A 22782-nucleotide genomic window follows, 5' to 3' on the forward strand; every position below is an offset into this window, starting at 1 on the left:
ATAGTGCCGAGGTTGAGACACCCTAAATAAAGAATTGGAATGAATCCATTTCGTGATGACCCAAGGAACCATCTTATGCTCCAGGAAAATTTGGGCTTCAATAAGCAAGGAAGTCTGGTGGCCATTGAGCACTTGGGGGTTGTTTTGTGTTTGGAATCAGTCTGATTTCAGCTAGTCATGGCTGCTGGTGGGTGCCTTCTTCTTCTTGCCTTCTTTCCATTGTCTAGAGGGAGCCGTTTCCACTTGCAGAAGCGAGCCCTTGCAGAGGCATCTTTTGAAGCAACTCTATGTGAGTTGTTTGTCATAGAAACTGCTAGCAAGGGAACTCTGCTAATAATAACTATTAGGCACCTAGTAACCTATATTATAGTAATATTTAAGTGCCGTATGCTTAAAAATGAAATGAATTCAAGTATAAAACCTCATTTCCAGTGATACATATTTTTTATCCAGAAGAATTGAACTTGATAAACTTCTCTAAAGTAGAAGGACAATCTAACTGGACATTGTCTTTAAGGTCATAGTCTTTAAGGTCAAATTAAGTATGAGACTCAAGTTCAGTGATTTCTTCCTTCCTCACTGCTTCCTTCTCCCTTTCCCATCTTGACTTCTGGAATAGCCCTTGCCAAATACCAGGGATCATACTGCATAAACTAGATTTTCAGTGTCTGCATGTTTTCTAGATAACATCTCCTTTAAAGCATTGACTTTTCTTTAAGGAGATCTGCTGAGATTTTCTGCTCCCTCAAGCTAGCACGCTAACTGGTATCTACAAAAAAAAAAAAAAAAAGAAAAGAAAAAAGCCAAGTTCCCAAAAAAGCTCATTTTAACCACCCCACTGCTTAGCCTACTCACTCTTTTTATTCCACGGGTGATCACTTTGTCTGAGGCAACTTTGTTAATAAGGCAGCTGTTGTGTATCAGGCAGAGAACCTGACTGGGCCCTCTAGAGACAATAATCCCCGTCTTTAAAGGTTGTTTACAGAGTTTACAGTTGCTAACACTTAGGGGACATTTCCTTTGTGCCAGAAACGGTTCTAAGTGTTTTGCATGTACTAGTTTGTTGAATCTTTACCACAGCTTCAGGAAGAATATTATCCCCAATTCACAGACAGAGGAAACTGAGGAGACATTAGGTAACCTGCCCAAGACATACAGCTAATGAGTGGTAAAGGCCAGACCGAAGTTGAGACTGCCTGGCTCACAGGCCACGGCTCCCAACTACTGCACCAGCCACTTGCTCTGCATGGGGGAGCCTAGCACAAGTTCTTAGTCACATGTTGATTGCTTTGATATTAGGTTGCACTAAGTTGAGATTCATTCATCTGCAATGCAAATTTGACTCCCCAGTCAAGCTGCTTCTTCATTCTGTGTCTTGCTTTCTAAACTGTTGCAGCAGTCTGTTGCTGATCAGTCTCTTTGCACTGCAACTTATGTTTATCTTCTTGTCAAATCTGTTTCAAGGAATAAATGTAAAAGACTTGCCTGCCTAATTATACTGGGCTCTGTTTGACAGATAATCAGTTTTAGAAATGGACACTGTCAGTGGTAAGCTGGATGTGGTCGGTACAGACTTGGGAGCCTTTTGCTATACTTTAAGGAATTTTGTGAGCTAGTAAACACAGCCATTACTAAAAATTAAATTATATAAATTTACAATTAAATACATTATATTAAAAACAAAGGTAAAACTCTGGGAAATCATTAGGCAGTTTCTTATTAAACACAGTTACAACCTAGCAATTGCAATACTGAGTCTTTATCCCCAAGAATTGTAAACTTACATTCACACAGGAACCTGTACATAAATATTCGTAGCTGCCTTATTTGTATAACCCCAAACTGAAACAACCAAAATGGCTTTCAACAGGTAAGTAGATAAACAGACTGTGGTATATCCATACAATAGAATACCACTCAGTAATAAAAAGGAATGAACTATTGATACATACAACTTGGATGGATGCTTAGAAAACAAAGCCAATCTCAAAGGGTTATTTTGCTGGTCTGCTCAGGCTACCATAACAAAGTACCACAGACTGGGTAGCTTAAACAATATTAGTTTATTTTTCACAGTTCTCAAGGCTGAAAGTCCAAAATGAAGGTGCCAGCTGATTTGGTTCCTGATGAGGGCTTTCTTCCTGGCACTGCAGACATGCCTGTTTCTCAGTGTGTGCAGATGGAAAGAAAAAGAGGAAGCTCTTTCTTGTCTCCTCTTTTAGGGTATCAACCCTCATGACCTCATCTAACCCTAATTACCTCCCAAAGTCTCCATCTCCAAATGTCATCACAGTGGAAGTTAGGGCTTCATGATAGAAATTTGGGTGGCAGGTGGACACAAACAGTCCATAGCAGCTACATATTGTATGATTCTATTTACATAACATTCTTGAAGTGACATAGTTTTGGTGATCAGTGGTTACCAGAATTTAGGGTTGAGGTGAGAGTGTGACTACTGGGAGGTAACATGAGGAGATATTTTATGGTGATGGAATAGTTGAGTATCCTGATGGTTACAGGGATCCACATATGTAATAAAATTTCTTAGAACTATACACACACAAAGGATGCATGCAAAAACTGGTAAAATCAGTATAAGTTAGTGGTATTGTACCCATGTCAGTTTCCTGATTTTGACAACATACTGTAGTTATTTAAGATGCTGTCCTTGGGGGCAGCTGGGTGAAGGGTATACAGTAACTGTCTGTACTATTTTCACAACTTCTTACGTCTTTTGTTTTGAAATAGTTAAAGCTATTTCAAAATTTAAAAGTTATTTTTACAGCCCTAAAAAAGAATGAACTGTGATACATAAGTCGATGTGGATAAATGTCAGAAACACTATGCTAGGTACTTTATGATTCCATTTATATGAATTTCTAGAAGGCAAACTGATTCATGCAGTTAGGAGTTAAAAGTAGTTGAGTGAGGTGCACATTGACTGGAAAGGGAGACGAGAGAACTTTCTGGGGTAATGGATATGGTTTATATCTTGTTTTAGGTGGTAGTTGCACAGGTATATAGAATAGCCAAAACTCACCAAACTGAACACTTAAGAGCTGAACATTTTATTGTATGAATTTATTATGTCTGTAAATATAAACATATTTATATATGTGAAAAAAACAAAATAATTATAAAAAGTAAAGGTAAACAAATACTAAAAACTCTTCACTTCCAAATTATCTTACTATTGTCTATAGTCTTGACATTAAAGAATCTCAAGACTGTACATATAACAGGTATAAAGTACCTGTTATATCTGGATGATGGAAACACTATGTAGCAGTGTTCTATACTGGGCATCTCTGCTCAACTTCATATTTAGTGACTCTCTTCCCACTTGCTCATTCTACAAATGAGGAAATCAAAAGCTCAGGAGAGAAGTGAGGGCTATAGATACAGATTTAGGAGCCTTATGGGGTATGGGCGGAAATAGAAACCACAGGAATGAGTAAGATGGTCTAGTGAGATTGAAGAGTACCAAATCAGTCGGGATTGGGTAGAGGGCTTGGAAGTATCAACATTTAAGGAACAGGCAAAGGAACATCTTCCTGTAATTGAAGGGAGATGCACCTGTCTTCTCAACCCAAATATGAGATGCAGAAGCACAGCTAGGGGAAACCAGGAAAAAGTGGTGTCAGAAAAGCCAGGAAAAGAGTTTCTGGAGGGCTGTACTAAGAGATGTCTGTATTACAGAGATGTTTAAGAAAGGTAGAAAGGACATGTTTGTTGGATTTGACAACCAGATGGTGGCCTTAGAAAGGTTATGGGAAGGATTTATTTCAGAACCTCTCTAGCCTATATTCTGTATCTTGGTAGATGGCACAGGCATTCATTCAGATGTCCAAGGTACAAATCTGGGAGTCATCCTAGAATACTCCTTTCCTATTCTCTACATGTAAGTGGTCACCAAGACCTGTGGGTGCTCCCCCTAAATATTTCTCACTTTTTCCCTCTTTACCCCTCACTTCCACTGCCCTTATCCATTCACTCTCTTGTTTGAACCACTGCAATAATTTACTCTTCCTCCACTAATTCAGTCTTTCTTTCCAAGCAATTTTTCTGACATACATATCTGATCATACAGGTTCCATGTTGAAAATAATATTATTCAGCCAGGCGCAGTGGCTCACGCCTGTAATCCCAACACTTTTGGGGGCCGAGGTGGGTGGATCATGAGGTCAGGAGATTGAGACCATCCTGGCCAACATGGTGAAACCCCATCTCTACTAAAAATACAAAAATTATCTGGGTGTGGTGGTGCACGCCTGTAGTCCCAGCTACTCAGGAGGCTGAGGCAGGAGAATCGCTTGAACCTGGGAGGTGGAGGTTGCAGTGAGCTGAGATTGCCCCACTGCACTCCAGCCTGGGTGACAGAGTGAGACCCCGTCTTAAAAAAAAGAAAAGAAAGAAAATAGTATTATTCAAAACTCCCCATTCCCATCGCTGGTGTTTGTAACCTGGGGACTATCAATCTGGTAAGAGAGAATGACAATTGTTTGTGGACATGTGCACGTGATTGTGCACATTCACCTTGGGAAAGGCGTATCTCCAATTAGATATTAAAAGTGGTCCAAGACCCAAAAATGTGTAATAACTATACTCTATTTTCTCTTCAGATTGTATAAATCTTTCACCTTTTACCAAAAATGTGTGAAAATTAATGCCTTTTCTCTAAATACCTTCTCTGCACAAACTCAAGGCTGGCTTCTAACCACCCATCCAATGCCATTTGCTACAACCCTCTTACCCCTAGTTCTTTATGGACCAGCAATACAGATTTGTTTGTGGCATCCAGAATGTGGCATCTAGAATGTGCCATATGCTGTCTTTTCCAGAGCACTTACAGAGCTCTTCCTCTTAGATTCTTTCCTGGACAGCCTCTTCTCCCACAATTACTAGCATTCATTGTACTCTGTTATAATTGTTAGTTTACAGGTCTGCCTTTCCATCTGGACTGTAAACTCCTTGCAGGGCATGGCTGTGTCTTTTCATTCATGCCCAGCACCCAACACAGCATCTGTCAAGTGGAATACACCAGTGAAGGGATCAATCAGCTGTAGAACAAATATGTGGCCTTTTCACTCTTAGGTGCTCTTGATCAGACTACAGAATGGATAAAAGAATCTGTAAATGAAGAATTATTTTCTCTTTCTGAGAGTGCTTTAACTCCTGGGGCTGAAAATACCTCCAAGCCAAGCCTGAGCCCTACTTTGGTGCTAAATAATAGTTACTTGAAACTGTTACAGTGGGATTATCAGAAAAAAGAATTACCAGAGGTGAGTGGTTTTGTTCTTCACCCAAATTTCCCAGTATTTTTATTCTTAAGTTCTAACTTTGAATCATCTGGTCTGTGTTTCATGTGGTTTAATGACTTTACAAAAATCAGATAAAAATGGGAATTTGGAAATGACATTGCCTGTTTTGTATTTTCATGCTATTGAGCTACCCTTTCTATTTTTATATTTTAAATAAATATGTTAGACACTCATGACAGATGGAGCACGTCTTCAGGAACTGACAGAAAAGCTGAATCAATTGAAAATTATTGCCTGCCTGTCCCTAATTACCAACAACATGGTGGGTGCTATTACAGGAGGCCTGCCTGAGCTCGCAAGCAGGTTAAAAAGGATTTCAGCTGTTCTACTTGAAGGCATGAACAAAGAGTAAGTTCCAAATTTTTGCATCTGCTCCCTCTTGTGTTAAGGCTCTGCATGTGTCTCAGAGAACAAGAATGACCTTGGACATCTGGATGTGAGATTCAGGACTGTGCTTTAGAGAAGCTTATCTTACACCTTTTTCTAGAATTTCCTTTAATATCTCTGAAGGCTTAGATGTCCTCTCATAGGAAGGGAGAGATGTTTTCCATGACAAGTGCCAGGGTGAGTGTAGTATTTCCACTTACAATGAATGTGTACAACAGCTTTTCTTTGACAGTGCTTTGGAAAAAAACAAATGAAACACAGAAATCTGCCAAGCTTGATGTTTAGAATTGTGCAGTTTTTTTTTTTTTTGAGACAGAGTCTCGCTCTGTCACCAGGCTGGAGTGCAGTGGCGCAATCTCAGCTCACTGCAACCTCTGCCTCCCAGGTTCAAGCAATTCTTCTGCCTCAGCCTCCCAAGTAGCTGGGACTACAGGCACGCGCCACCACGCCCAGCTAATTTTTGTATTTTTAGTAGAGACCGGGTTTCACCATGTTGGCCAGGATGGTCTCGATCTCTTGACCTCATGACTCACCCGTCTCGGCCTCCCTAGAATTGTGCTATTGAAGAGGGCTTTCCTCCAGTTGTTCTGACTTCATCATTTTTCTGCAGTGAAATGTTTACTGACTTCACAAATCCACCTTGCTACGAAGTCTTCAGAAGTGCTGACAATTCTGCCCTTCAGAGATGTGACACAGTCCAGTGAAGATTTTGGTTTTTGCTAAATTTATCTCCAGTATTACACCTTCATGAATGCTGGAATCCCATTTAGATTTTGCATTTACATCATCCAATAGGAATTCCTATCCAAGTCAGAAAATTCTTAGTCTTGGTGAATGGCCAGATGGTTCTGTGGGTCTCTTATGGATCAGCTTCTGCTGGTTCCCCTTTCAGGTGTCTTCAGAGGCATGTCCTCTTTATTCCTGTAGTTGAAGGGAAATGCACCTGTCTTCTCATCCTCCCACCTATTATTCAGAGAGCACATAAATTACTTGATGAAATCCTAGACTATTAAGAGCCAAAAGGAGCCCACGTAGTTATAGAATCCAACTTCTCATTTTGAACTGAAGCTTACAGATAGAATAGAATTTGCCTTGGGCTGCAAACAGAAAAGGGCAGACCAAGGAAGGACTGAGCCCTGATCTGACCTTTCTCCTGATTCTGATGCTCATTAATATTCCAGGACCAAGACCTATAATGAAAGGAAACCTCTGATTTTGCAGTTGGTCTTATCTTATGATTTCCCTGCACGGGTAGTCATTACTTTCCAGAAACTTTTATTTATTAAGCCTTTAGGGAATACACAGTGCTGCTGAAATGTTATTATAAAGTATACAGAAAGTGGTTACTAAGAAGACAGGCTTTCGGGTCAGATGGACCAGGGTTTAAATCCCAGCTCTGCTACTGACTTATTATGAACACTTGAATATGTTCTTAAATTACTATGAGCCTGACTTCCTCACTTGTAAGAAGGGAATAATAATTGTATTAATATCTACCTTGGAGTTGTGAGAACTTAAGATGATTCAGGTACAGATGTGTGGCACGTAATATGTACTCAATGAATGCTAGCTATTAATAACTAGTCATTAAATCATCCTCTTTATAATTGTATCTGGTTGTTTATCTGGTTGTTTCATTGTTTAAATTTTTTCCCTGTGTTAGGAAATCAATACAATCAATTCTCAATTATCCTCATTACGGATGGGGCAATAGCATTCATAGTATTAAAAAAAGGGATAGTACTAAATAATAGACCAAGATGTCATTTATATTGGGTTTGATGATGCATCTTGAAAACTAGAAAGAGTTTTTCCCTCTTCATTGTGAGTAGAAGGCATGGCTTAGGCTAAGACAACTTTTTTTGAAGAGCTGAAAGAGGATTTATTGATTAATTGATTTTTGCTTTTTTTCCCTTTTTCAACTTTTATTTTAGGTGTAGGGGCACATGTACAGGTTTTTTACATGGGTAAATTGAGGGTCGCTGGGGTTTGGTGTACCAGTGATTTCATCACCCAGGTAGTGAGCATAGTTAGTTTTTCAACCCTCACCCTCCTCCAGACCTCCACCTTTAAGTGTAGGAGCCAGTATCTGTTGTTCCCCTTTATGTCCATGTTTACTCAGTGTTTAGTTCCCACTTATAAGCGAGAACATGTGGTATTTGGTTTTCTGTTTCCGAATTAATTTGCTTAGGATAATGGTCTCCAGTTTTACCCATGTTGCTGCGAAGAACATGATCTTATTCTTTTTACAGCTGTATAGTATTCCATGGTGTACATATACCATATTTTCTTTATCCAGTCCACCATTGATGGTCATCTAGGTTGATTCCATGTCTTTGCTGTTGTGAATAGTGCTGCAGTGAATATATGAGTACATGTGTCTTTTTGATAGAGTGATTTCTATTCCTTTGGGAATAAACCCAGTTAATGGGATTGCTCAGTTGAATGGTAGTTCTGTTTTAAGTTATTTTAGAAATCTCCAAACTGCTTTCCACAGTGGCTGAACTAATTTACATTCCCACCAGCAGTGTATAAGTGCTCTCTTTTCTCTACAACCTTGCCAGAATCTGTTATTTTCTGACTTTTTAATAATAGCCATTCAGGCTGGGCACGGTGGCTCACACCTGTAATCCCAGCATTCTAGGAGGCCGAGGCAGCCAGATCACTTGAGGTCAGGAGTTCAAGACTAGTCTGCCCAAGATGGCGAAACCCCGTCTCTACAAAAAATACAAAAAATAATTAGCCGAGCATGGTGGCGCGTGCCTGTAGTCCCAGCTACTCAGGAAGCTAAGGCAGGAGAATCACTTGAACCTGGGAGGCAGAGGTTGCAGTGAGCCGAGATTGTGCCACTGCACTCCAGCCCGGGTGACGGAGTGAGACTCCGTCTCAAAAGAAAAGAAAAGAAAAAAATAGCCATTCGGACTGGTATGAGATGGTATCTCACTGTGGTTTTGATTTGCATTTCTCTAATGATCAGTGATGTTGAGCATTTCTTCAGATGCTTGTTGGCTACATGTATGTCTTCTTTTGAGAAGTATCTGTTCATGTCCTTTGCCCATTTTTTAATGAGGTCGTTTTTTGCTTGTCGAGTGTTTAAGTTCCTTGTAGATTCTAGATATTAGACCTTTGTTGAATGCATAGTTTGCAAATATTTTCTCCCATTCTATAGGCTGTTTACTCTGTGGATAATTTCTTTTGCTGTGCATAAGCTCTTTAGTTTAATTAGGTCCCACTTGTCTATTTTTGCTTTTGTTGCATTTGCTTTTGGGTAATTCATCACAAAATGTTTGCCAAGGCCTATGTCCATAATGGTGTTTCCTGGGTCTTCCTTTAGGGTTTTTAAAGGTCTTATAGTTAAGTCTTTAATCCATCTTGAGTTGATTTTTGTATCTGGTGAAAGGAAGGAGTCCAGTATCAATTTTCTGCATATGGCTAGCCAGTTTCCCTTTAGCCTAAGGACTCACTGATTAAAAGCAAGAAAAAGCTAGGGCAGTACATTGTAGTGGATAAAAAGTCGGAAGGTAAAAATTTTATTACAATCAGTCTATCCTTGGGTTACAGAATTCCAACGTCAGGTCCAGTGTGGGCTTATAACAAATTCCAGTCAAGGCAGAACACCAAGAACTTATTTCTTATTGCTGTTAATGATGATAAACATGATAACCTATTTTTCTCTTTTCCTTCTTCCATGTGCCTGATAATCTGCTAAGAGCTAAATATTAGACACATAGAAGTTCAGTGGTAGAGCCAGGATTTGAACCCAGCTCCACATAACACCGTAGCTTATGTTCCAACTCGCTCCGTTATACTGCTTCCTATCATTGAGCCCTTCTCTCATCCTTTAATTCCCATTTTGCAGAGTTATCTTAAGGACCCTTTCTGGATAGTGAGATAAAATTTTCAGTCATCTTTCCCTAATAGTGTGGACCCAACAAATGCCTTTTCTAATTACCTATTTTTCCTTACCTACTAAATAACTCACTCTTTAATTACCTTTACAACTTTCTGGACTCTATATATTGGAGATTATTTATCAGTTACTTGAATAATGTGAAGGAGCTTATTATCTTTGGTCATGATCAGACAAAAGTTTTAGGTATTTGACCTCTGAATATCTTCATTTGTTGTTTTTGATTGGTGTTATAGATTTACTGCTCAGGCATAGATGAATTGAGTCTACTTCATTTATCAAGTGCATTTTTTTAAATGTGTGAATGAATCCACTCAGATCAACAAGTTTAAGAAGTAAATTGGTGTTTTCTGTCCCTTTCTGATAGCCCTGCAATATAAATGGGGTTGCAGGTGCATTTTTGGGGACCACATTTTTCTGCTTATGCTTTTCTATTTAAACACTGCTACACAATTTAATGATTTTAAGCATTTAGAAATCTGCTACATCAGAAGGTTGGTGGTTGGGAGGAGTTACTATTTTATAAGTTCATTCTAATAGAGGTTATTATTGTCTGTATAAGAGAAATTTGGTAGACATCTAAAACAAGTCTGTATATTAAAAATAATAACTTGATGAACAAAAACTTTCCCTGGTGGAATTTCATTTTATGTTTCATAGGACCTTTAACTTGAAGGAAGTCCTGAATTCTATTGGTGTTCAGACTTGTGTTGAGGTTAACAAGACCCTGATGGAAAGAGGTTTACCCACTTTAAATGCTGAGATTCAAGCTAATCTTATAGGTCAATTTTCAAGCATTGAAGAGGAGGACAATCCTATCTGGTCCTTGATTGGTGAGTCCTTTTATTGATTTCTGCTTCAATTCCAATTTGCTTTAACTTGCTGATTTTGACTAACATTAAGTCAGTCAAATTTTGATCTTAAACACATTACCCACTTTTGGAGGATAAATATTGAAAATATCAAGAAATATTAATGTTTTCAAAGGCCTGGGACTCATTGCTGCTTCTGTGTGTCATGGAGTTGGGGGATGTTTCAGGGCCTATTATCTATTCAGCCAATAGATTTTATGACGAGAATAACAGAGTGCTGGAGTAATGTTAAAATCCTAGATCAATGCAGTAATTCAAACCAGCTGGCAGTATGTTCACAGATAGTAGATATGAGTTCTGCTCTGAGCAGCTCTGAAGGAACTTGGTCAGGCTTAAAGAGACAAAGACTAAAAATGCGTGGATCCGGGAGACATAGTGTGTAGGCTTCTTTTTGTAATGGTCAGCCAGGAAATTGACTGTCTCAAAGTCAAGCTGTGTTGATGAGTTGGGAAAATGGATAATGTATCAGTTAGGACTTTTTCTGCTACCTGTGACAAGAATCTAAACTTCTAAACTAGCTTAAACAAAATGATCATTTATTTTCTCATCTAACTGAAAAGACCAGGGGTAGGACTGGCTTCTGGTACAGCCTAATGAGAGTTCCAGCTGTCACTGGCACTAGTTTTCCGGCCTCCAGCTCTCAACACTGCCTTCTCCTGGGCCAGCTGCCTTCACAGGCAGACTTTTCTCATGACAGCAGGATGGCTTTAGCTCCAGCCTACAACCTTCCATATTTAAGTCCAGTGAAAAACAAGGAATCTGCCTCCCTGTTGGCTCAAACAGTGACCCCATCATTGAGTCTCAGTGGCTCCAGTTAGCCTGACTATGGTTCATGTCCCATTCTTGAATTGGTCATGGTGGCCTGAGGGGAAGAAAGTTAAGCCTGAGACATGTATTCACCTCCTGGAGCCAAGGAGGAGTCAGTTTTCTCTGTAACACCTGATGAGAGTAGGGAGGAGATGGTTACCCCCAAATAAAATCAGAGTATTGTGGCCATAAGGAAGGGGAGAAGCTGCCATGTGGTACAAAGCAGTTGTCTACTACAGAGGTTGAAGGATGAAAACCAAAAGTAGAAGAGTGTAGAATTAGAATGTACTAACCTGCTAGGACTAATCTGCAAATTTTCAAAGTACAACATTGACGGCCTTAAGAATACAAATACATTTTATTATTGATTTGAGGCTTTCAAATGGTGTTGTTCATCCTTATCCCTGGGGACATGGAATGCTGGGGATCCAAGCTTCAACTTTGCCCCCAGAAAGGAACAGTGTTGGTGTATACAACATTGTGGGCTGCTGGAAATGCTGCTCCTGAGAGGGGACAGTTGATAACAATTACAGAGCATGACCACTGTCACCTGTGACCAAGCCCTTATCTATACACCTTCACATGCTGACATGCATCTGTCCTCAGAGCATGTTGTCCCCAGCTGAACAGGTAAAACCTGAGAGATGGTGTTCTAGGAGGAAGAGGGATAGAGTAGGGACTGAGACACTGCCCAGCAGTCTCTGCAGCATACTGCCAGATCCCCAGTAGTGTGCAGGCCTCATGAGGACAGCGTGCAGGTTTGTTCACTGCTATGTTCTTGTGCAATGCTGCACGTGCACATATATTTAATAAATATTTGTGAAGTGGGTAAATGCATAGGAGACTTGGAGAGGTTAAATAACTTTCACTCAAAGTCCCATAGCAAGCTGGGGGCAGAGTCTGTCTTCCCCAGCCTGTCTGAGTCCAGAGCTCATGTTCCTAACTGCTCTGACTGGCACGTCAGTCAGAGCTGGAGCGCTGTTGCTTGCTGGCAGAGTGGTCAGAGTGTCAGAGTGTACTCTGTGACTTTTCTTTGGATAAGGGAAATGTTTGCAGTATCAGAAGGAAGAGGGAAGCTGAGGGCCAGGAGATGCCTCTTAAAATCTGGTAAAGCAACTTTTGTCCACCCAGCTTTCCCCAGTCCAACTTTCCTGTCCTTTTGCAGATTGAAAGCATTTTTAATCTCATTCAAAGTACTGTTGCCCTAGCAACTTAAGTGACTCACTTGAACGTCTCTTCTTCGACTCTGGAAGCCAAGGACACGCCTTTGGCAGGGACTCCGTGTGGCTGCTCCTAACTGGACAAACACTCCGGTCACTTTAGCCTTTGCCTAAAAACAGACTCATCTGCAAAAGAGGCAAAAGAGGCAGAACCACTTGCTGACATAATAAGGATTTTGAAAGGGTTTCATTTTTAAACCTTCTTATGGGAAAGCGTTTGGATCATATCTGTGATGATATAGACCTGGGCCTCTGAAGGTCAGGCAACTAGTCTAAAGGGAAAGTAGTACACAGTTAACTCTAAATGTATGCCTGCAGAGGAGTTAGAATAAATTAAACACAGAGATTCCTGGAACCTGAGAAGGGCTTGATCAGTGTTGGCCATGGTTTTCCTCTGCTAAGGTACCCACAGTATGCTTTCTTTTGTTCTCAGTTGATGCGCTATTTATTTACTGAAGGGATTATAATCCCCAATTCCCATTACAATTCTTAACCTTTTGAAAAGATATTAGAAAGGGATTTTTCTTTCGAATACATACTAAGTAAAAATTATGGATTATCTGCTGTGTAAATTATTTGCATGCCTACATCTACTTTTTTTTTTTTTGAGATGGAGTCTTGCTCTGTCGCCCAGTGTGGAGTGCAGTGGTGTGATCTTGGCTCACTGCAACCTCTGCCTCCCGGGTTCAAGAAGAATACTTCTGCCCCAGCCTCCCTAGTAGGTGGGACTACAGGTGTGGACCACCGCGCCCAGCTATTTTTTTGTATTTTTAGTAGAGACGGGGTTCCACCATATTGGCCAGGCTGGTCTCAAACTCCTGACCTTGTGATCTGCCCACCTCGGCCTCCCAAAGTGCTGGGATTACAGGCCTAAGCCACTGTGCCTGGCCTGCCATCTACACTTTTAACAAGTAATTTCAGTTGCACAGGTGATACAGAATAATTTCTCCTTGTAGAAAAATTACAGACAAAGGCCAGGCACGGTGGCTCATGCCTGTCATCCCAGCACTTTGGGAGGCCGAAGCAGGAGGATGGCTTGAGGCCAGGAGTTTGAGACTCTCCTGGGCAACAGATGGAGACCCTGTCTATATATAAAAAAAGAAAAAAAATACAGATAAGGCTTAAGTCACCTTTGTTTGCCTTCTTCAGTCCCCATTTTGCCCTGGCTGCCACGGTTTTCAGTTCGTTATTTATCTTTATAGACTCTTTTCAGTCCATTCTCACTTAAGTTCAGTCAGCATTTACAATGTGTCTGTCACATGACAGACCAAGAATATAAAGATAAAAAAGATATAACCCTCACGCTCAGAGAGTCCACTGTCCAAGAAGGGAGAGAGACACCTTCTCAACTGGCAATCATATGTCGTGATAGTCTGGTAACAGATGCTAAGGAAAGTCACAGAAAGGAGGTAACTTTTGGCACGACATTGAAGGATGCCTCTGATTCTGGGCAGAGATGAGATGAGATGAGATTGAAGGGCATTCTAGTAAAAGGAAAGAATTCTAAGACATAGACATTGGAAACTAAGTTCTAGGTCAGACCTAGCTGGAATGTATGATTTTTGTGAGCATTCTTTGGCGATAAGAATTTCAGTAGTCTCATAGTTGTCTATATTCAATGTGGTATATTTTCCTTAGTAAACCTTCTTATTGGTGAGGTTTCTGTTCCCAAAGCCAGAGAAAGCCCTTGGAGCAGCCTGAGCTATAGCAGGTCTTTTCTGTCCAGTATTATTAATAGTTGTCCTATACTATTGCAGCCTGATTTCCATATGCATTTCTATGCTTTTGTGTAGTCGTCTCAAAGTCAGATACATTGAGGCAGTGACGCAGGAAGGGCAGGGAAGGTGGCACAATGGTGTGCTGGTTGGGGTGTCCCTTCCTCAGTGTCTCCTGATTCTTGGCCATGGGTGAAGTGCCCTGTAACTTATTTAGTATTAATTAATTACGTTTGAGATGGAGTCTCCCTCTGTTGCCCAGGCTGGAGTGTGGTGGCATGATCACAGCTCACTGCAGCCTCATGAGCTCAGGCAGTCCTCTCAACTCAGCCTCCTAAGTAGCTGGGACTACAGGCACACACCATCATGCCTGGCTAATTTTTAAATTTTTTTTGTAGAGATGAAGTTTCACTATATTGCCCAGGCTGGTCTCGAACTCCTAGGCTCAATCAATCTCCCACCTCGGCCTCCCAAAGTGCTGGGATTACAGGTGTGAGCCACTAAGCCTGGCACCATGTAATTTATTGTTCAACCAGGGTACTTTTGAGAGTCTCTTTTTAAAATTATGCCAGGACAACAGGTGTAAATTTTGACTGTCCTGGGGAAACCTAGATGTGTGGTCCCCCTTGCCATGTGGTAATTTGGGCCCCAAGTTTGCCAGATCTCTAGATTTTTCAAGAGAAAGCAGAAATATGGATTTCTATGTGAAATCTCCTGATTTTAAATGGCTTCTGTTTTTAAAAAAGACACTGCATGGGCCAGACTGGCAATGCCAGTTTACAAACTCAGCTTTAGTGTATGTAATTATAATCATGAACATTTAGGATTAACTTTTGTAGAAGATTCCCCCCAAATAGGGCTCTGCCTTTTTTTTTTTATCAGTCAGCTATTGCTGCATAACAAAATACCACAAAACTCCTGAGCTTAAAAAAAATAAGCATTTATTATTACTCACCAGTCTGTGAGGCGACCGGGTGGCTCTTTTGGTCTTGCTGAACTCACTAATGTATTTGTGGTTCAGCTGTGACTCAGGATGGAAGCTTTGCTGATCCTGGCTGGACTTTCTCAGGTGTTTGAATGCTGGTTGGCTATGGGTTGGTCTAGGATGGCCTCAGATGGAACAGCTGGGTTTCCCTCTCCTTGGTCTGTCATCCTCCAGCAAGCCCAGGCTTATTCTCATGGCGGTAGTAGGTAGACAGTGGGCATGAACAAGAGTGACCTCTTGAGGCCAAGGCATGAAACTGGTACTCTGGCATTTCCACCGCATTTTGTATTGGCCAAAGTAAGTCACAGGGCCAGCCCAGATAGAAAGGATGGGAAAAACACACTCCAGCTTTGATAGGAGGAGCTGCAAAGCTACCTTGGAAAGGGGATGGGTGCAGGGAGGGGTAAAGAATTGGGAACATTATTGCAGTCAACCTACTACAATTACTTGTTCTTGTTTTTAAAAATTATGTACTTTAATAATGGACAGATAAAGGTATCTTTTTTTCCCCTTCAGATAAACGAATTAAGCTTTACATGAGAAGCCTACTTTGTCTTCCAAGCCCTCAAAAATGCATGCCTCCTATGCCAGGAGGCCTAGCTGTCATTCAGCAGGAGCTAGAAGCCCTAGGCTCTCAATATGCAAACATTGTGAATCTCAACAAACAGGTGTACGGACCATTTTATGCAAATATACTTCGAAAGCTGCTCTTCAATGAGGAAGCCATGGGGAAGGTAGATGCTTCACCTCCTACTAACTAAAGAAGAACTGACATTGGATGAGAGATTGGAAATCCAGTACTTTGGTATCCAGTCCACTTCCATTGATGGCATTAGAGATCCAGCACATTCTCAGTACTGTGGTGCAGTATTAGACCAAATCTGTGTAATGGGTAATATTAGCATTACAGAAGACACACACATCACATAGACCCTCAGAAGACGTAAACATCACATAGACCCTATTTGTGCATCATTTTCAAGTTTAAAACAGACATTTGTAATGAACAGAAAACAATTTGTAATTAATTATATTACCTATATAATACTTGTAAATGTTTTCTTAACCATTTATATTTGGCTTATGACATTCAACCCCTAAGGAGTTGTTTTTCTCACTTGTTATTATCAAACCTAATGATTTTTAATTTTGGTACAACTCCTTAAAGGGTTGAAGGTTGTGACAATAACTGAGGGAACTGATGTTCTGAATAAATGATGTGAAGTAAACACAATTGTATTTGAAATATACAATTACATTTTATTAATGTGTTAATAGAAACTTTCAAAGTAAGTCCTCAAATTCCACAGATGTACCAAATCACACTTTATAATACCAATGGTCAGTATTTATTTAGAATTTTAATGTATTAAGTACATTTTCATGCTATATACAAACTTCAGATAAAACCTCCTTTGTTTTAGTGAAAACAGAAGCAACTCCCTTCTCAAATTATTCTAGAAGTTTGTTTCTTCTTACAATTTAGTCTGCTCTCCAAGAAAAACAATTTTTGCACAAATCTCTTAGTGAATGTCCTTGCAGTTCTCAGGCCATTGATAAGGTTTATATAAGAGTTTAATATTTTTATGTGAGGCAGGGCTCATTTGGTTTACTTGTAAGGAGAAGAAAGGGAGTCAATGATAAAATGAGATCCCGTTCTCCATGAAGTTCATATCTGAAAAAGAAACAGTTAAACTTTGGATTTCTTACCCATATAACTTAACTACCAGATGTCTTTTGTGCTGATGAAAGCTTTACCGTGTTATGACCAAGATGCCCTTCTAAGGATCATTATCGTTTGCCTTTTTTTTTTTTTTTTTTTTTTGAGACGCAGTCTCACTCTGTCGCCCAGGCTGGAGTGCAGTGGCGTGATCTCAGCTCACTGCAACCTCTGCCTCCTGGGTTCAAGCAATTCTCCTGCCTCAGCCTCCTGAGTAGCTGGGACTACAGGCGCCCGCCACCACGCCCAGCTGATTTTTGTATTTTTAGTAGAGACAGGGTTTCATCATGTTGGCCAGGCTTGTCTTGAACTCCTGACCTCAAATGATCCACCCACCACCGACTCCTCAAGTGCTGGGATTACAGGCGTGAGCCACCATGCCCGGCCTCATTTGCCATTCTTTTTTTTTTTTTTCTTTGAGATGGAGTCTCACTCTATTGCCCAGGCTGGAGTGCTGTGGCACAATCTCGGCTCACTGCAACCTCTGCCTCCCGGGTTCAAGTGATTCTCCTGCCTCAGCCTTCCAAGTAGCTGGGATTACAGGCACGCACCACCATGCCCAGCTAATTTTTGTATTTTTACTAGAGACAGGGTTTCACCACATTGGTGAGGCTGGTCTGAAACTCCTGACCTCGTGATCCGCCCGCCTCAGCCTCCCAAAGTGCTGGGATTACAGGCGTGAGCCACTGCGCCCGGCCTCATTTGCCATTCTTGAGCATTAAATCAAACCTTGCAAAGTTGGGCACTAGTTGCCACTGAGACTTTAGAGAAATCTGCTTATCCTGGAATTACTCTTCTTGGAGTGCTGCGGGAAGCACTGCAGTTGGGAGGTACTTGGTCTAAAAAGAGCTTCATTTGCATAAAATACATTTTTGATTGTTTTGTTTGCTAAGGACTCAATTGAGCCCTAGTAATTTGGTGAGGTCGAGTGGGTAGAAAATAAAAAGAAGTATTCCTTTCTTCCCCAACCTTCTTTTCCTCACCACAACCTTCACCATTATGGTGTTACTTCATTATTTTATGAAGTTCTAGGAAATGATTGTGTGAATAAATTGTCTCCATTGTTTGTATTTGGGGAAATCTGCCAAAATTTGAGGAAAGTATAAACGTCAGGTTTTTTTTTTTCTCACAATGCCCAATACATCAGCCATTCTCTCCACGTAAGCTGCTGCATGCAAGTGGAGTATTACTGAAGAGTACACCATTGGTCTTAGCTATTTTTTTCTCTTCCTGCAGTCCTCTTCTGCCCGTGTTTTCCTATGCACAGAAACTATAAGGTGCTGAAGACATTTGGTTTTCTCTTAAGCTGAAGGAGTTCTCAGCTCTTCTGTCTTTGGGGCATGGGCATCAGGGAGATTCTGACAGTAGAAAGGTATTATGTAGTGTGATTTTTTTGTTGCTTTCTGGGGTGAACTGTATACTTAACAGGTGGTGTACTTTTTTATTACCAGATTTGAATCCAGCTGATGCTCTTTTATATACTTGATTATACTACAGTGGCCAGCAGGAAAACAATGTACAAACTTTTTTTTTTTTTTAATGCATTTAAAATGAAGGGCATTCTGCTTTTTTTTTTTTTTTTTTTTTTTAGTGGCAAAGTAAATCTCAATGTTTCAAGTCTGGATTTAGGCAACTACATTTACTAGGATTTTTTAAATTGTATCCCTTAGCATGTTGTTTATTTGGTTTTTACTTAAATGTTTACTTCTAATGTTTTCCTAACATGGTCTCATTTTGTAATGTAAATTTGTATTAAATGCCATACACACATTTTCATTCTTCTGCTAAAACATGTATTGTGTGCACTTACTAAATTTTAAAGCATTAAAAATTATTTCGAGATAGCCAGTGTCTCTGTTTTCTAAACCACTTCTGGGTAGCTTGGGGCTGGAATATTGGATAGTCTTTATTGGATAGTCTTTATTGGATAGTCTTTTTAGAATGATTCTTGTGCTGACCATCAGAGCCTTACAGACATCAAATCATGTTTATTCACACATTCATTCACTGAGTCAACAAATACCTATTGAGCATCTGCTGTGTGCCTGCCAAGAAGTATCCCAGTGGTTGTGATACATAGATGATAAAACATACTGTCTTCAAGAAGTTTACAATGTAGTGAGAAGGACAAACTTGTGAACAGTTACAATAAAGTGTAATGAGGGTTAAAAAATAAGGCCGGGGCTGGGCGCAATGGCTCACGCCTGAATCCCAGCACTTCAGGAGGCCAAGGCAGGTGCATCACTTGAGGCCAGGAGTTCAAGAAAAGCCTGGCCAGCATGGCAAAACACCATCTCTATTAAAAATACAAAAATCAGCCGGGTGTGGTGGTACATGCCTGTAATCCCAGCTACTTGGGAAGCTGAAGCAGGAGAATCACTTGAACCTGGGAGGCAGAAGTTGCAGTGAGCCGAGATCTTGCCACTGCACTCCAGCCTGGGTAACAGAGCAAGACCCTGTCTCCAAAAAATAATAATAATCATAGTGCTAGGGAGAAGATGGTCAAACTCTATTTCATAAAGAAGATAATTCTGTAGCTAAAACATGAGAGATACATAGGAACTTGCCAAGAGGCCACAAAACAGGCCAAGTGCACAGTAAGTACGACAGTAGGAAGAAATGGTGAGCCAGGGATCAGAGTAAGTTGGAAGAATGAAAGTGATGAATGAGAGGTGGCCAGGTGCAGTGGCTCACACCTGAAATCCCAGCACTTCAGGAGGTCGAGGTGGGTGGATCAGTTGAGGTCAGGAGTTCGAGACCAGCCTGGCCAACATGGTAAAACCCCATCTCTCTACTAAAAATACAAAAATTAGCTGGATGTGGAGGCAGACACCTGTAATCCTAGCTACTCGGGAGGCTAAGGCAGGAGAATCACCTGAACCCAGGAAGCAGAGGTTGCAGTGAGCCGAGATCGTGCCACTTGCACTGCAGCCTGGGCGACAGAGGGAGACTTTGTCTTTAAAAAAAAAAAAAAAAGTGATGAGAGGTGAAACAAGAAAAATGAAAAGGTTCTCGGATGCCATGCTAAAATTTGGGCAGGGGGCAGGGGTTGTCCTGAAAAGGAAGAAGAATCATTGAATCTCTTGATACATGAGACGGTCACAAACAAATCTATGTTTTGGAAAGATTGCCCTGACAACACTTGTTGATGCTAGAATATTCCTACGTCTAGTGGTATATATGTTTACATGCACTCACACGTGAAGACATGATACCAGCAATTTAAATGGACTCTGGTTAACTGAAGCAGAAAAGGAGTTTATTGGATGGGCATGAAGTACCTCACAGAATCTAGTTAATCAGAGAGGAACCAGGTTTGGAAAATGGACAGGAACCAAGGCGATGCAAGCTGCAGGAGTCCATCCACGCTGGAATCAGTGCTGCAACTTCAGAGATTGATTTCTCAACTGTCTTTCCTTCTTTGCCTCATTTGCTTAAGATCTAAAGTCCCACATATCAAGATTCAGTTGAGCGAGTCTTAAGTGCCCAGGCTCTAATTTGCAGGGGATGGAGTGAGGGAATTATGATCCTTACACTCCTGTGGTCCCACCAAAGTCATCCAATTAGAGATTTCTCCCAAATTGAGAGGGCATGCTGAGAAGCAGAAAGAGAAAAATAAATCCACTATAATGAACATTCATGAAATCTTTAAAATTTGGATGTGAGAAATGTGTGAGACCACCCAAACCAGCAGTGCTTCTGAGAATTATACAAAAGATGATTTAAGGAAAGGCATAGTTACAAGAAGTCAACCTTTCTTAATAAGTGTAGGTGAACTGCTGAACAAACAGCCCCCAAGTCTCAGTGGTCTCATAAGCTCATTTCTCAAAGCATAGTTCAAAGCAGGGGGGTAGAGGGGCGTTGGGCGGCGGGTCTTCCATTTAGCCATCCAGAGACCCAACTTCATCCATGTCATGACTCCGCTGTCCTCTAAATCTTCATTCACTCAGCTGATAGGGAAAGAAAAAGACTGCCCACTTCCACTCATGTTCCATTGGCCAGAATTCAATAATGTGGCCTCATCTTACTGCAAGGGAGGCTGGAAAAAGTGCCCAGGAGAAAGGCTGTCATGGATATGGGTAAGCATTAGCCATCTTCACTTCAGGTCCCTTCCAGTGAACCTTCTCTTCATGAAAATAGGTTTAAAATTATGTGCCTGATCTTTCAGTGGTAACTGAAAGAGGGGAGGATTTGAAAGCCAGACCCAGGAGAATCACTAATGAGTTCTGTAGTTGATTGGCAAAGTGTGCTATAGGAATGGGGAGTACCTCAGCCTGTTCTACCTCTGGGGATGTTCAATTCCAAAAATTTTCCACTAATTGTTCTGTAAAAGTATGGGACTAAGAGTTGTAAGAACTTAGCTGGAATTCACTCCTACTACTTCATAGCTATATGAACGCGAGCCAATCTTTTAATCTTGCTGAACCTCAATTTTCCACCCTACTTCCCTACCCTACTATCTTCCTACCTCACAGTTATTGTGAAAATAAAGTGAGTCATATTTGAAATTGTCTGTAAACTCTAAGGCATAATGTAGCCAGAATACATTATAATAACTGTAATTTATGAGTCCTAAATCTCTTTCAAGCTTCAAGGGGTTTTAATATTTGGAGATGTGATGATCAAGTACTTAAGTACATAAGAACAAAAATTTTAATATCTCATCAGAACCATGGTTCATTAAGCCCAATATTGTCATTGGCAGAGAAACCCAAGGGTATGCAGAAGGCTGCGGTTATTGTCCTTGATGTCAACGTCAAAGGCTAGCGACAAAACCCAACATGTTCTAATTCCATTTAGTAATCAATTATGACATTATCCTCTATGATTTACTTCAATCTTTTAAAAGGTATATTTGTATTATCATATTGTGCCCTCTTGTTCTGTTTTCGGAGTGAGGCCTTACCTTTTCATTTCTAAGCTTACTATGTTAGCTTCTTTCAGATTTCAAGGGAAAGGAACAGAGGTATTTATTGCAAACTTCTATGAAGAAAAAAGGAAATCCAGGAATTTGTCTCAGCAGCTGTATTTGTAGGTGTGGTGAACCTGAATATGGTTTCTTTTCTCTTTCAGAATATAAGAAAAAAATATTAATAGCCACTGAGCACTTACCCTATGGCAGGGACTACCCGAAGCACTTTATGTAAATATCATAGAACTGCACAGCACATTGGGAGGCAGGCTCCATCATTTCCATATGTGGAAAACGAGAATCAGAGAGGCTAAGGAACTTGCCCAACATCACAGAGCTGGTAAGTGTATTTGAACCCAAGGAGTCTAACCCTGGAACGTGTGTCATCCATCAAAAGTGTTTCTCAGGGCCATGGGCACACCGGCTTACGCCTATAATCCCAGCACTTTGGGAGGCTGAGGCAGGTGGATCACCTGAGATCAGGAATTTGAGACCAGCCTGGCCAACATGGTGAAATCCCATCTCTACTAAAAATACAAAAATTAGCCAGGTGTGGTGGTACAGGTCTGTAATCCCAGTTACTTGGGAGGCTGAAGCACGAGAATCATTTGAACCTGGGAGGTGGAGGTTGCAGTGACCCGAGATCGCGCCACTGTACTCCAGCCTGGGTGACAGAGTGAGATGCTGTCTCAAAAAAAAAAAAAAAGAAAAAAGAAAAGAAAAGTATTTCTCAGGCCAGACGCAGTGGCTCACTCCTGTAATCCCAGCACTTTGGGAAGCCAAGGCAGGCGGATTGCTTGAGCCCAGGAGTTCAAGGCTACAGTGAGTTAGGTGACAGAGCAAGACCCTATCTGAAAAAAAAAAAAAGGTATCTCTGTGGTGCTGTTACCAAATGCTGACTTGGCATGTACTTCTCAGCTTCTGTTGCTGCCC

General features: G+C 40.8%; 1 protein-coding gene and 1 long non-coding RNA gene across 9 annotated transcripts in view; one reads left to right on the plus strand and one right to left on the minus strand.

Annotated features, from left to right (window-relative positions):
- TCP11L2 (t-complex 11 like 2) overlaps positions 1-18781 on the plus strand; it is a 47149-nt gene extending 28368 nt beyond the window's left edge. For all 8 annotated transcript variants that reach the window (XM_063694277.1, XM_063694275.1, XM_055358934.2 and 5 more), the window contains 4 exons: positions 5095-5282; positions 5488-5669; positions 10279-10451; positions 15734-18781. In XM_063694277.1, coding sequence (XP_063550347.1) covers positions 5095-5282; positions 5488-5669; positions 10279-10451; positions 15734-15978 — 788 coding nt within the window. In that variant the 3' untranslated portion in view covers positions 15979-18781. The remainder of the gene's footprint in view (positions 1-5094; positions 5283-5487; positions 5670-10278; positions 10452-15733) is intronic.
- Positions 11637-15708, minus strand: LOC129526010 (uncharacterized). Its single transcript, XR_008670573.1, has 3 exons — positions 15188-15708; positions 12523-12643; positions 11637-11800 (listed from the first exon to the last, which is right to left on the minus strand). It is a non-coding gene; the product is annotated as an uncharacterized lncRNA (long non-coding RNA).
- Positions 18782-22782: the final 4001 nt, after the last annotated feature.

Source organism: Gorilla gorilla, chromosome 10, assembly GCF_029281585.2.
Source record: "Gorilla gorilla gorilla isolate KB3781 chromosome 10, NHGRI_mGorGor1-v2.1_pri, whole genome shotgun sequence".
NCBI lineage: Eukaryota > Metazoa > Chordata > Mammalia > Primates > Hominidae > Gorilla > Gorilla gorilla.